Here is a 14,855-nt window from a genome sequence, read left to right as displayed (position 1 = left end):
AAGCGCAACGTCACCCCACAGACACTGTAGCTTTGATAGAGAATCAAAAGAACTACAATTCTCAGACTTTTCACTTCCTGCTTGAATATTTCTCAGGTTTTTGCCTGCCATATGAGTTCTGTTATACTCACAGACACCATTCAAACAATTCTAAAAAACTTCAGAGTGTTTTCTATCCATATCTACTAATAATATGCATATTCTAGTTTCTGGGCCAGAGTAGTAACCTGTTTAAATTGGGTACGTTTTCATCTGGCCGTGAAAATACTGCCCCCTAGCCCAGACAGGTTAAATTAAGGTGAAATTTAAAAAAAAAAAAATTGATGAGCTAAGCTATTTCCAGCTTGTGTGGAGCCATGCTTGTTGACATACAATGCATTCTGGGTTTCACGTAATCATCTGTCGGACCAAAGATGCTATAACAAAATGAGGTGAGTAAGGGTTCACTCATTTTTTTTTTAAACTTCAGGAAGTGAATGGTGGAATGTGAACGATGGTAGACGACACACCCCATAACATGCATACTATAAACAGACTAAACGCATCTCGTCTTCTCTTAGGTTTCTGTCAGGAAAAAAAGCATGGCTGCATGCTGAAACTAATCACCGTCGGATTATTTTCGATTTCTAGAAAGTGTTTTACTCAATTATTTCGATCAATGGTGAGCTCAGTGAGTTAGAAAATATGACCGCTTGTGTTGCGTCAATCTTTCCTCAGTTAGCTCTAGGACAAATGTAGCCTACATTTTTCCGGTTTGGATGATTGTGTTATGCTATAGATACTTCTGTGAATATCTGAACATTGCATCCAAAAATAAACTGCTCACATTCTGGACATAACTTTGTAAGGACTGTTTGTGTAAATAGTTTCTGAAAAAAGTGGCGCCAGCTCAAATGCTGATTGTTGCCTCATTCGAAACTGGCCATTCTAAATAAGCCTTCTAAACACATGGGTGTGATCGTACACTTCAGCGACCACTGTAGAACGATCACACCCTTGTGATGGTACGTGTGAAAGGCTTAACGACCGTTCCACAGGTACATGTTCATTAATTATTGATGGTTAATTGAACAAGCATGGGAAACAGTGTTTAAACCCTTTACAATAAAATATCTATTTACGAATTATCTTTGAAAGACAGGTTCATGAAAAAGGGCCGTTTCTTTTTTTGCTGATTTTAGTAAGGCAACTTGGTATGAACTTTGAACTCTTATTCACTAAAGAAGTGATACATCCTAGACGTCGAGTTATCAGCAGCAGCTGTAAACGTGCGTGGTCTAGGCAAGGACGGGCAATCTCTTTAGAATGACAGGGTACTACAACGTATCAGTTCTACCACATGACGACAGACTACAACGTATCCACCCAGAAATATTCTTCAAAGGACAAGGGAGATCTCTGCTGGGCAACCCAGCCTTCCATCTTTGACCAATCGATCGAAGCGTAGCTCAGAGTAAATATATTTCTTGCATTTTCCTTTTCCGAATGGGCGGTTATTTAGAAGGCATAAGATTCTATTTTCGATGGCATAGCTTCATGAGGTCCGATTGAGACCCAAGCATCTTGTTCCTCAGTCTTCTTTGTGTAACCAGCAATCATATCAGTTTGGTCTGCTAGGGACGTTTCCTAGTATGACATAATAAGTAATCAATGCATGATCCATCCTGTGTATACGTAATTCTGTGTGATTATTTAGGTATTTAGTAAATAAATATACAAAATTAGTGTATTGCTGACTTGTTAGCCAGGATTCGTGAAGGTATCTGAATGTTGTAAAATTCTTGGTTGAGACTGAATAAGGTGATGATTAATAATTGACTGCTATAAAATATTACCAGGTCTTTAAGAGTTTATTCGGAAGATAACGGCTCTATAAACATTCTTCAATGGTGCCCTGACTTCCTAGTTAATTAAATTTACATGATTAGTTTAATCAGGTAATATTAATTACAGAGAATTGATTTTATAAATTGGCATGTCATATCATTTAATCCATAGGAAAGACACGACACACGTCGGCTACTACAGCAACACTCAAACAAAGAGCAGCAGTTAGTTTCAGAGTGGGTGGCAAGGAATAATTAAGCCCTAAATATTTCTAAAACTAAAAACATTGTATTTGGAAAAAACACACATTAAACCCTAAACCCCAATTAAGTCTTCTAATAAATAATGTGGAAATTGAGCAAGTTGAGATGATTAAACTGCTTGGAGTAACCATAGATTGTAAACTGTCATGGTCAAAATATATTGATGCAGTAGTAGCTAAGATGGGGAGAAGAAGTCTGTCTACAATAAAGCAATGCTCTGCACTATCAACAAGGCAGGTCCTACAGGCCATAGTTTTGACGCACCTGGACTACTGTTCAGTCGTGTGTTCAGGTGCCACAGAGGGACTTAGGAAAATTGCAATTGGCTCAGAACACGGCAGCACGGCTGGCCCTTGGATGTACACAGAGAGCTAATATTAATAATGTGCATGTCAAATCTCTCCTGGCTGAAAGTGGAGGAGAGATTTACTTCATCACTACTTTTATTTATGAGAGGTATTGACATGTTGAATGCACTGAGCTGTCTGTCTAAACTACTGGCACACAGCTCGGACACCCATCCATACCCCACAAGACATGCCACAAGAGGTCTCTTCACAGTCCCCAAGTCCAGAACAGACTATGGGAGGCGCACGGTACTACATAGAGCCATGACTACATGGAACTCTATTCCACATCAAGTGACTGATGCAAGCAGTAAAATTAGATTTAAAAAAAGATAAATATTAAAAAAAACACCTTATGGAACAGCGGGGACTGTGAAGTAACACAAACATTGGCACAGACACATGCATACACACGGATTTAGTACTGCAGATATGTGATAGTGGTGGAGTAGGGGCCTGAAGGCACACAGTGTGTTGAGTAATCTGTGAATGTATTGTAATGTTCTTTAAATTGTATAACTGCCTGAATTTTGCAGGACCCCAGGAAGAGTAGCTGCTGCGGGGATGCATAATAAATACAAATACCTGAACCGCACCTTTATTTGCCAAGGAAGAGTACATGATCAGGGAATATATTCAATGTACAGGCTACAATGTGGGGGATCTCATGTACTGTAGTTATTACCACGCATGTACTGTATATAGGACTTGCAACCGTCGCACAATAAAGTTATTATACTCAATCCATAGGCTTCATTAATGCCATTCAGACTTGTAGTCAATACAACAACTATGATAGCTGAGGTTCATAGGTTCTGAACTAACATTCATAACAGAGGTTTTAGGGCCCATACACAGATCGGCTACATACTGTAGCCAGCTACACATCCATAGGCATACAGTTATTTTTATCCTCCACTACACAATAAGCAAATAAATAGTTAGCTAGCTATGTTAATTCAGATGTATTGCATGGCAAATATAAGCAAGGCAATCTAACACAATTGTACATTCAATTTGCAGTAAATGCTTTAGCTGGCTAGATTCTTTACATTCACTGTTTCACAAGACGACAGCCTGGTTTGCTGGTTCTCTAAGGAATTCCTAAAACATTAAACACGAATGACAAAGGCACTCATGTCATAACACCAGCTAGTTAGCTGGCTAATGTTAGCTAGTCAACTAACTTGCTAAATAGCAATTTTCATAAATTAACTTTATGACAAAAATATGCACAATCGTTTGTCTCTACATTAACTAACATATTCCTCTCAATTGTAAATGTTTTGCTTGACTCGTTATGGCGTTATAATGACTTACATTTGCCTCCACCGTAATGTTTTGTCAGCCATCTTTGCTGAAGAAAGTCACCAGGGACGGGTGGCTCCCGTCAAATTTGTCATCAGAACCACTCAATATGATTGGTCATATAAAAACCTTGGGACCCAAATGCATAATGAGTGCTCTAAATCCCTCTTGCGGTGGTCTGGAGCAATGAAGCCGTGACGCTGGTGTTAGCTCGCAACTTAAAAGAGGAACCACTATGTACAGTGCGGTGTCCCTCAGGGCAGTTGCCTTGGACCGTTGCTCTTCTCTATTTTTACAAATGATTTGCAACTGGTCTTACACAAAGCTAGAATGACTATGTATGTGGATGATTCGACACTACATCTCAGCGAGATCATTTAAATTCTTAATAAGGAGTTAGTCAGCATCAGAATGGGTGATTCGTAATAAAAACTGGTCTTAAATAAATCTAAAAGCATTGTATTTGGTTAAAAATGCTAAGACCTACACCTCAACTGGAGTGTATAAAGGTTGACCATTGAGCAAGCTAAACTTCTAGATATAATATTGGATGATCAGTTATCATGGTCAAGTCTTTTTGACAAAGTTGTTTTTATTTTGTTGTGTTGGTTGTATATCGTTTTATAAAAAAATGTGTGTGTGATTGTTCTTGTCTAGCAGTATTTTGTTATGTTTAGTGTTTTTTGTGGAGTACAGGAAGAATAGCTGCTGCCTCTGCAAAAGCTCATGGGGATCCAAATAAACAAATAACACACCAGCACCAGGAGAAATCAATAAGTGAATGGCTTATGGGGATAATTCTGCTTTCAGAGATATTGATATATAAGCAGGTGGAATTGCAGTTGTGTTACATGATTTAACTAGACCTCTTGGCTGCAGGGCTATCTCTGGCAGTTCCTTTCCCAGTCTTTCATGTTACGCAGCGATGCTCGATTGCAAATCACATCACAAAATACCCTGAAGATTAATGAAGTGTGTGTGTCCTCCATTGGGAGGAGTGGAGTATGCCATGCCACTCCTCTTTAGTCTCTGAGGATAGATCAGAGAAACAGAGATTTGCATCGTGTTCCCCTGCTCAAACGTTGCATGTATCAAACAATGGTTGCGTGCCACGTCATCGACTGTGCCGTCAGGCACCTGATTGCTATAGCATATGATGTGGATAGCTGATACATAAAAAACCTATGGTCATTTCCATGTAAAAGGCCCATGAGCACCAACTTGTTCATAGAAGCATGTCAAATAGGGTGTCCAGAAAATATATATCTCATATGCCTTAATTTAAAATATATATATAGTATCTTATTTTGTATACACACATTTTTCAACCATTTTCTATCCTAAAAATTAGGAAAAGGAAAGGCTTTGATTTCAGGTCAAACAGATGGACAAACGGTCTTAGAAAACATCTACTAGAAAGAAAAAAAAGTCTTAAAAGTGATTAGAAATCAAAACACATTAAAGACCCCTGCCAACTAACATCAACACTTACATTGCGTTTTGGATACATAGTAAAATTGTCAGAAAGTGTATAACTAGATATAGGGTAACATTTTATCAGAAATAGCTGTATTATTTCATTGTGGTAGTTAGCCACCTTTTGGTTAGGTAATTAGCTTGCTGGCTGCAGCACCAATGACTGTAGCCAGCTAGAAAGTTTACTTCTTGGGTAACAATATTTCATTAACTAGGTAATTAGCTAGCTAACATTCAATATACAGTGCCTTCGGGAAGTATTCAAACCCTTGAATCTACACACAAAACCCCATAATGATGAAGCGAAAACAGGTTTAGAAATTTTTGCAAATTTATAGAAAATAAACATACCTGATTTACATGTATCCAGACCCTATGCTATGAGACTCAAAATGTATCTAAGGTGCATCCTGTTTCCATTGATCATCCTTGAGATGTTTTAATAACTTGGAGTCCACCTGTGGTAAATTAAATTGATTGGACATGATTTGGAAAGGCACACACCTGTCTTTATAAGGTCCCACAGTTGCATGTCAGAGCAAAAACCAAGTCATGAGGTCAAAGGAATTGTCCGCAGAGCTCCGAGACAGGATTGTGTCAAGGCACAGATCTAGGGAAGGGTACCAAAACCTTTCTGCAGCATTGAAGGGTTGCAAGAACAGTCACCTCAAATCACACTTAAATGGAAGAAGTTTGGAACCATCAAGACTCTTCCTAGAGCTGTCCGCCCGGTCAAACTGAGCAATCGGGGGAGAAGGGACTTGGTCAGGGATGTGACCAACAACCTGATGGGCAATCTGACAGAACGGCAGAGCTCCGCTGTCGAGATGGGAGAACCTTCCAGAAGGACAACCATCTCTGCAGCACTCCACCAATGAGGCTTTATGGTAGAGTGGCCAGACAGAAGCCAATCCTCAGTAAAAGGCACATGACAGCCTGCATGGAGTTTGACAAAAAGGCACCTGAAGGACTCTCAGACCATGAGAAACAAGATTCTCTGGTCTGATGAAACCAAGATTGAACTCTTTGGCCTGAAAGCCAAATGTGACGTCTGGAGGAAACCCGGCACCATCCCTACGGTGAAACATGGTGGTGGCAGTATCATGCTGTGGGAATGTTTTTATGCGGCAGGGACTGGGAGACTAGTCAGGATCGAGGCAAAGATGAACGGAGCAAAGTAAAGAGAGGTCCTTGATGAAATCCTGAGCGCTGTGGAGCAGGTTCTCAGACTGTGGCGAAGGTTAACCTTCCAACAGGTTGAAGACCCTAATCACACAGCCAAGACAATGGAGGAGTGGCTTTGGGACAAGTCTCTGAATGTCCTTGAGTGGCCCAGCCAAAGCCCGAACTTGAAACCGATCAAACATCTCTGGAAAGACCTGAAAAATGGCTGTGCAGCAAAGCTTCTGATCGAACCTGACAGAGCTTGAGAGGATCTGCAGAGAAGAATGGGAGAAACTCACATAACACAGGTGTGCCAAGCTTGTAGCGTCATTCCTAAGAAGACTCGATGCTGTACTCTCTGTACTCTCTGCCAAAGGTGCATCAACAAAGTACTGAGTGAAGGGTCTGAATACTTATGGAAATGTGATATCATGGGGGGGTTTTTGCTCAAATTTATAAAAACCAGTTTTTACTGTGTCATTATGATGTGTTTTGGGTAGATTAATGAGGGCTAAAAAAACGATTTATTTAAATGTTAGAATAAGGCTGTAACGTAACAAAATGTGGAAAAAGGGGTCGGAAAACTTTCCAAAGGCACTGCGTTGTGTCATCCAAGAAGTCCTCTATAGGATCCGCCCCTCTTTTTCAATTTTCTCCTAAATGCAATACCCAAATCTAACTGCCTGTAGCTCAGGCCCTCAGCAAAGATATGCATATTCTTGGTACCATTTGAAAGGAAGCTCATTGAAGTTTGTGGAAATGTGAATTGAATGTAGGAGAATAACACAATATATCTGGTAAAAGATAATACAAAGGGGAAAAAAAGCATTCTTTTGTATTTTTTTTTGTACCATCATCTTTGAAATGCAAGAGAAAAGCCATAATGAATTATTCCAGCCAAGGGGCAATTAATATTCTGGCCACTAGATGGCAGCAGTGTATGTACAACGTTTTAGACTGATCCAATGAAACATGGGATTTATGTTCAAAATGTTGTATCAACAATGCCCAAAATATGCCTAATTTGTTTAATAGTAACTTTTCATGTTGGACAGTGCAGTTAGATTAACAAGAATTTAAGCTTTCTGCCAATATCAGATATGTCTATGCCCTGGGAAATTCTCTTGTTACTTACAACCTCATGCTAATCACATTAGCCTACGTTAGCTCAACCGTCCCGTGGATGGGAAACCGATCCCGAAGAAGTTAACCTCATCAAAATGATTGTGAATACACTGTCTGGCTATAGCTAGGTACATCATCTCATTATCTACATATACAGTTGAAGTCGGAAGTTTACATACACTTAGGTTGGAGACATTAAAACTCATTTTTCAACCACTCCACAAATTTCTTGTAAACAAACTATAGTTTTGGTAAGTCGGTTAAGGACATATACTTTGTGCTTGACAAGTCATTTTTCCAACAATTGTTTACAGACAGATTATTTCACTGTATCACAATTCCATTGGGTCAGAAGTTTACATACTCTAAGTTGACTGTGCCTTTAAACAGCTTGGAAAATTCCAGAAAATGATGGCATGGCTTTAGAAGCTTCTGATAGGCTAATTGACATTATTTGAGTCAATTGGAGGTGTACCTGTGGATGTATTTCAAGGCCTACCTTCAAACTCAGTGCCTCTTTGCTTGACATTCCAGGAAAATCAAAAGAAATCAGCCAAGACTTAAGGAAAAAAATTGTAGACCTCCACAAGTCTGGTTCATCCTTGGGAGCAATTTCCAAACACCCGAAGTTACCATCTGTACAAACAATAGTACGCAAGTATAAACACCCAATGGGACCACGCAGCCGTCATACCGCTCAGGAAGGAGACGCGTTCTGTCTCCTAGAGATGAACGTACTTTGGTGTGAAAAGTGCAAATCAATCTCAGAACAACAGCAAAGGACCTTGTGAAGATGTTGGAGGAAACAGGTACAAAAGTATCTATATCCACAGTAAAACTATATCAACGTAACCTGAAAGGCCGCTCAGCAAGGAAGAAGCCACTGCTCCAAAACTGCCATAAAAAAGCTAGACTACGGTTTGCAACTGCACAAGGGAACAAAGATCGTACTTTTTGGAGAAATGTCCTCTGGTATGATGAAACAAAAATAGAACTATTTGGCCATACTGACCATCGTTATGTTTGGAGGAAAAAGGGGGAGGCTTGCAAGCCGAAGAACACCATCCCAACCGTGAAGCACGGGGGTGGCAGCATCATGTTGTGGGGGTGCATTGCTGCAGGAGGGACTGGTGCACTTCACAAAATAGATGGCATCATGAGGCAGGAAAATTAAGTGGATATATTGAAGCAACATCTAAAGACATCAGTCAAAAAGAAAAAGCTTGTTCGCAAATGGGTCTTCCAAATGGACAATGACCCCAAGCATACTTACAAAGTTGTGGCAAAATGGTTTAAGGACAACAAAGTCAAGGTATTGGAGTGGCCATTACAACGCCCTGACCTCAATCCTATAGAAAATTTGTGGGCTGAACTGAAAAAGCGTGTGTGAGCAAGGAGGCCTACAAACCTGACTCAGTTACACCAGCTCTGTCATGAGGAATTTATTGTGGGGGAAGCTTGTGGAAGGCTACCCGAAACGTTTGACCCAAGTTAAACAATTTAAAAACAATGCTACTAAATACTAATTGAATGTATGTAAACTTCTGACCCCCGGGGAATGTGATGATTTGTTTTAGCTTTTATTTATTTCATTCTCTCTACTATTATTCTGACATTACATATTCTTAAAATAAAGTGGTGATCTTAACTGACCTAAAATAGGGAATTTTTACTTGGATTAAATGTCAGGAATTGTGAAAAACTGAGTTTAAATGTATTTGGCTAAGGTGTATGTAAACTTTTGACTTCAACTTTAAGTAATCATTATTGATATGCATGTTCATTTCCCAGATATGCAAGTTCTCACCTCATGGCAATATCATTTGTTTCATTTCTGATCCAGATAATGACTCATAAAAGCCATTGTATTGCATTGTAGGAACCCCCGCTGTCCCTTGCCCCCCGCCCCCCACCCGTCCATCCATCTAGATGTGTGAAGGGAAGTGTCTTTTCTGTAGGGAAGCTAATTATCTATCATGTATGACATTCCTGGGAGTGTGTAAACTTACAAAATGCTATGGTAATAAAAAATGTATGTTCTCTATAGTTATGTACTTGAAACTGTATCAATTCCGCTCATTTGGAAAAACTCTTGGCAGACTTGATACAAAATATAGCGTAGTAATGGAATGTTTCACTGGATCAATCTGAAACTTTGCACACACTGCCGCTATCTTGTGGCCAACATCTAAATTCGGCCTTAACTCCTCTGATTATATTACATTTACATTTTAGTCATTTAGCAGACGCTCTTATCCAGAGCGACTTACAGAAGTGAATGCATACATTTCATACAATTTCATACATTTTTTTTTTTCTGTGCTGGCCCCCCGTGGGAATCGAACCCACAACCCTGGCATTGCAAACACCATGCTCTACCAACTGAGCTACAGGGAAGGCTATATGGCCTCTCTTGCTTTTCAAAGATGGAACAAAAAATAAATACATAATATAAACAACCCATGTTTTTTTTCTATCTTTTACCAGATCTAAATGTGTTATATTCTCCTACAATAATTTCACATTTCCACAAACTTCAAAGTGTTTCTTTTCAAATGGTATCAAGAATATGCATATCCCTGCTTCAGGTCCTGAGCTACAAGGCGCTAGATTTGGGTATTTCATTTTAAGCGAAAATTGAAAAAAAGTGTACGATTCTTAAGAGGTTTTAACAGGTGTAAATCCACTTCACATTTTTGTATGTCAATGTGTCATATCATAATTGACAACCCATTCTTTCTGCGGTCATCGTTGACTCTTCATTCGGAGCAGATATATATTGTTCATTTTTGGAAAATGACAAAACTGAGCGAGATTTTCCCGAAATTCCAAACTTTGCATCTGCACACTTATTCCAGTAAATGTGTTTTTTTTTTACGTTCAGTGTACATTGTTAAAAGTAGTCCTTGTGCATAGAGTTTGAATTCAATGGTTATTGTTTGGTATACATTTTAAGTGAGCGCCAATACTCTCCGCCTGCCTGCATGTGTGTGTGTGTGCCAGTGTATGATAAGTGAAGCTAATCACTAGAATTTTCAGGATGTTAATTGGCCATTCCACAAGAGGAGTGAAATCAGTGACTGGGTCTTAATCCAGACAGCCAATCAGAGCTGCAGTCTCAGGAGACCTGCCGCATGATTAGTCGAAACATCCCAACAGCTGGCAGCACTTTTGGATGCTAATACCAAGACAATGGCCCATTACAACACTTGAACATACTTCGTTCCTTCCATCTTGTTTCTATCCTGTCTTCCTAGAAGGGATCGCAGAGGATCTGAGATGCACTATATAAAACAAAAGTATGTGGACACCCTTCAAATTAGTGGATTCGGCTATTTCAGCCACACCCGTTACTGACAGATGTATAAAATCGAGCACACAGCCATGCAATCGCTATAGACAAACATTGGCAGTAGAATGGCCTTACTGAAGAGCTCTGACTTTCATAGGATGCCACCATTCCAACAAGTCAGTTTGTCAAATTTCTGCCCTGCTAGAGCTGCCCCGGTCTGTTATTGTGCTGTTACTGTGAAGTAGAAACGTCTAGGAGCAACAACGGCTCAGCCGCAAAGTGGTAGGCCACACAAGCTCACAGAACAGGACCTCCTAGTGCTGAAGCGCTTAACGTGTAAAAATAGTCTGTCCTCGGTTGCAACACTCAATACAGAGTGCATACGCATAGATAGTGATATTGAACATTTTGTATTGTAGATATGTAGTGGTGTAATAATGTTGTATGATGTACTGTTTTATCATTTGTTTTATATGTAATGTAAGTGCTTTAATATGTTTGGACACCAGGAAGAGTAGCTGCTGGGATCCTAGTAAATACAAATACAGAGTTCAAAACTGCCTCGAAGCAACGTCAGCACAACAACTGTTCATCGGGAGCTTCATGAAATGGTTTTCCATGGCCGAGTAGCCACACACAAGCCTAAGATCACCATGTGCAATGCCAAGCGTTGGCTGGACTGGTGTAAAGCTTGCTGCCATTGGAGTCTGGAGCAGTGAAAATGCGTTCTCTGCAGTCCGACAAACAAATCTGGGTTTGGTGGATGCTAGGAGAATGTTACCTGCCCAAATGCATAGTGCCAAAAGCTAGGTGGAGGAGGAATAATGATCTGGGGCTGTTTTTCATGGTTTGGGCTAGGCCCCTTAGTTCAACAGAATAAAAATCTTAATGCTACAGCATAAAATGACATTCTAGACAATTATGTGCTTCCAACTTTGTGGCAACAGTTTGGGAAAGGCCCTTCCCTGTTTCAGCATGTCAATGCTCCCATGCACAAAGCAAGGTGCAAACAGAAATGTTTTGTCGAGATCATGTGGAAGAACTTGACTGGCCTGCAAAGAGCCCTGACTTTAACTCCATCAAACACCTTAGGGATGAATTGGAACACCGACCTCACTAATGATCTTTTGACTGAATGGAAGCAAGTCCTTGCTGCAACGTTCCAACATCTAGTGGAAAGCCTTCAGATTAGTGGGCTGTTATAGCAGCATAAGTGGGGAGCAACTCCATATTAATGCCCGTGATTTTGGAATGAGATGTTTTTGATGAGCAGGTGTCCACATACTTATGGCAATGTTGTCTATAAACTAGGCAGGGTGCAAGCATATGCAAGGTTTGCTTTTAACATTTGACCATATGCAGTCTGATTATGTCAGATCACTGGTTTCCTCAAGGAAGGAAAGGACGAAGGTCTTTGAATGGGTCAAGGATGTCTACAGTCTGCAAAGACTGGAGATTGACCTGGCTACAAACCTTTTGAATGGGGATTTAGAGATCCCTACAAATCAATAAACCCACAAATTCAACACATTATGTGACGGTAGGCTACTCATGAGCAGCACATAGGCTATCATGGTTGCAATGCAATGAACCCTGTTATGCCCCGTTCAGGCTAACAGCCTACGCACTGCCAAAGATCACATTAACACATAACGTGCTATATCCTACCAAAAAAAAAGGGACGATTTCAGTTATACATTAAAACATATTTAAAAAGGGGCACAACGGGCCACTTGTTGAAATGACATTTTAATGTATTAATTTGAATTAGCAAGCTTTTAGTAAGATCATTCATACCCCTCCCTCAAGGACACATTTGATTTTAATCAAGCCGATAGACCTCGACACACGTCTCAGCCTTTGGCATAGCATATCGAGCCCTGGCAGCCCAACAGTATCCTATTCGTTTGAAGATAGTGTTGCACTTACACGTAACTCTCGCCTTAACGCAACAAGTGCCATCTCTCCAACGTTGTTTTGAGAGACTACTGTAGCCTATAGCCTACGACTTTAGTGAGAACGAAACAACCTTTTGCATGGAAGATGACAATTCTGTCTCGGTTATTCGTCTGAAGAGGTCACCGGCTAGGTCACCGACTTCACCTTCAGTTCTACAACTCAATATTTCTGTCGCAGATAGACACATAACACAACAATAAATATCTGGACCGGGCGGCAGCGTTAACCGAACCAGTAACCGAAAGGTCGCTGGTTCGAATCCCGAGCGGACTAGGTGAAAACTCTAATGTGCCCTGAGCAAGGCACTTTACCCTAATTGCTCCTGTAAGTCACTCTGGCTAAGAGCATCTGCTAAATGACTAAAACGTAAAATATCTATCATCCATGGAAGAAGCCTAAATGACTTCACTGCAAGATCAGCGATACATATTTTCAATGCGCACCTTTACGCAGCCGTGAAAGCTAAGATGGGACTCTTACCGGGAATGGCCAGGTTGGTGAGCGGGATGCTGTGCATGCTCTCCGGTAAATTTGCCATCCAGTCGGCGAACCTGGGTTCGCTTTTCCCGTGAGAGGAAGCCATGCCACCGCGCACTATATTCCCACTCTCTGCCTGCGCGAGCGTTGAGTGCGCTTTCTCTATGCAACGCTCGCTCCCCTTACTACTCACCCACACTCAACTCACACACACCAGCGTGCCTGAGAGCGAGTTCACGCCACGCCACACCCCCTGAATGGCGCGAACATGTGGATATCGAACACGTTTCATAGGATATGTCGATAAACAGTTGTTTTTGATAATTGTGATTTTAGGGTGATCTTATGGCGGCGAGTGATGTATTCCTGTGAAGTCATTGAATTGAGGGTGGGCCCAGCCATCGTCAGTTGACTTAATTCAATAATCAATTTTATGTCCCATTCTGGTTGAAACCGCGAATGACTCTCCTGCTCTCCACTACAAATACTGCATCCATGGCTTTGTGTTTGCCCGTCGGTGTATAGCGCCGCTGTCCACTCCTGTGGTGCTGAATTGATCAAATCTGCTTTCCCGACACCAGCGCTTTCTGGAGAAGAGCCTTGGGAATAAGACACGTCAACATCAATCGGTTATCTTCTCGCTTGTCTGGATTTGTAAAGTTTCACTTGAATAAATGCAGTTTTTGACTTGGGGATGAGCTCACCTGCGCGGAGTACCGGCACCTCAACATGTCTACTGTTTGAGCTCTTTTACAATATTAGCGCAAAAGTATTGTGGAGCTCCAGCACCTAAATGTAAACAGGACCGGCACCCAGAATGATACATATTTCAGTCCAAGTCAAGCACTGAATAAATTCATAACATTGGACATATTTTGACACCAGGCCAGAGTTTAAAAGAAACCTCACTCAAACGCATATGTTTTGTCTAAATAGGCTAAATTATACATCTACTTCGCCTTATATTTAGAAATGTGTACCCTTGATGTGCTACCGACTGTTTCACAACATATTCGCAACATTTTGATTTTTTTCCCGGTTGATGTTACATCTATATTCTCCTTGAACCCCAAAAGTGAAGAAGCACCTCTGGTTGCATTCCACAACTATGTTAAATCCCTCAGGTAACTGGACCGCGCGCTCTTCTCAAGTGGACAAATCGATTCAAGAATGTCATTGCATGCCAATCATCCAAATAGCGGCCTGGAACCTGCTGTGTTGACAAAGAAAGGAACGACTTAATTCCCTCCAGTTGCTCGGAGCTAAATTATGTCAAACGTAGCTAATGAAGGAGGAACTTTAGGGCAGAACATACAGTAGAGCGATATGATAGGATTGAGTCAGCCTTGCAGCTTCTCAGAGGAGAGAAGGAGCATTCATTCAGTTTGTTCAATGAATTGTTGACAATGATACAGAGCTCAACTCACCAAGAGATCGCCCTATGTGTTCAATACTCTCAACATGCTTCATTCCTCCCTTCACTGTCACACAGAAATTATGAAGAAATAGTTGAGGTGTCATAAATCTAAAAATTATTCAGGAAGTAGTGCTAAAGAATTTTGAGACTTATGTGCAACCCGCAAAAGATGGGATAGCGAAAAGCAATACAACAGAAAA

General features: G+C 40.7%; 1 protein-coding gene across 1 annotated transcript in view; it reads right to left on the bottom strand.

Annotated features, from left to right (window-relative positions):
• The window catches only part of LOC115200465 (PI-PLC X domain-containing protein 3), a 70,510-nt gene extending 57,011 nt beyond the window's left edge, over positions 1-13,499 (bottom strand). The window contains exon 1 of the mRNA XM_029763560.1: positions 13,242-13,499. Coding sequence (XP_029619420.1) covers positions 13,242-13,344 — 103 coding nt within the window. The 5' untranslated portion in view covers positions 13,345-13,499. The remainder of the gene's footprint in view (positions 1-13,241) is intronic.
• Positions 13,500-14,855: the final 1,356 nt, after the last annotated feature.

The sequence above is a fragment of the Salmo trutta genome, chromosome 9 (assembly GCF_901001165.1).
Source record: "Salmo trutta chromosome 9, fSalTru1.1, whole genome shotgun sequence".
NCBI classification, from domain to species: domain Eukaryota; kingdom Metazoa; phylum Chordata; class Actinopteri; order Salmoniformes; family Salmonidae; genus Salmo; species Salmo trutta.
The sequence above is the reverse complement of the archived record's forward strand: the minus strand, read 5'-3'. Positions and strand labels throughout refer to the sequence as shown.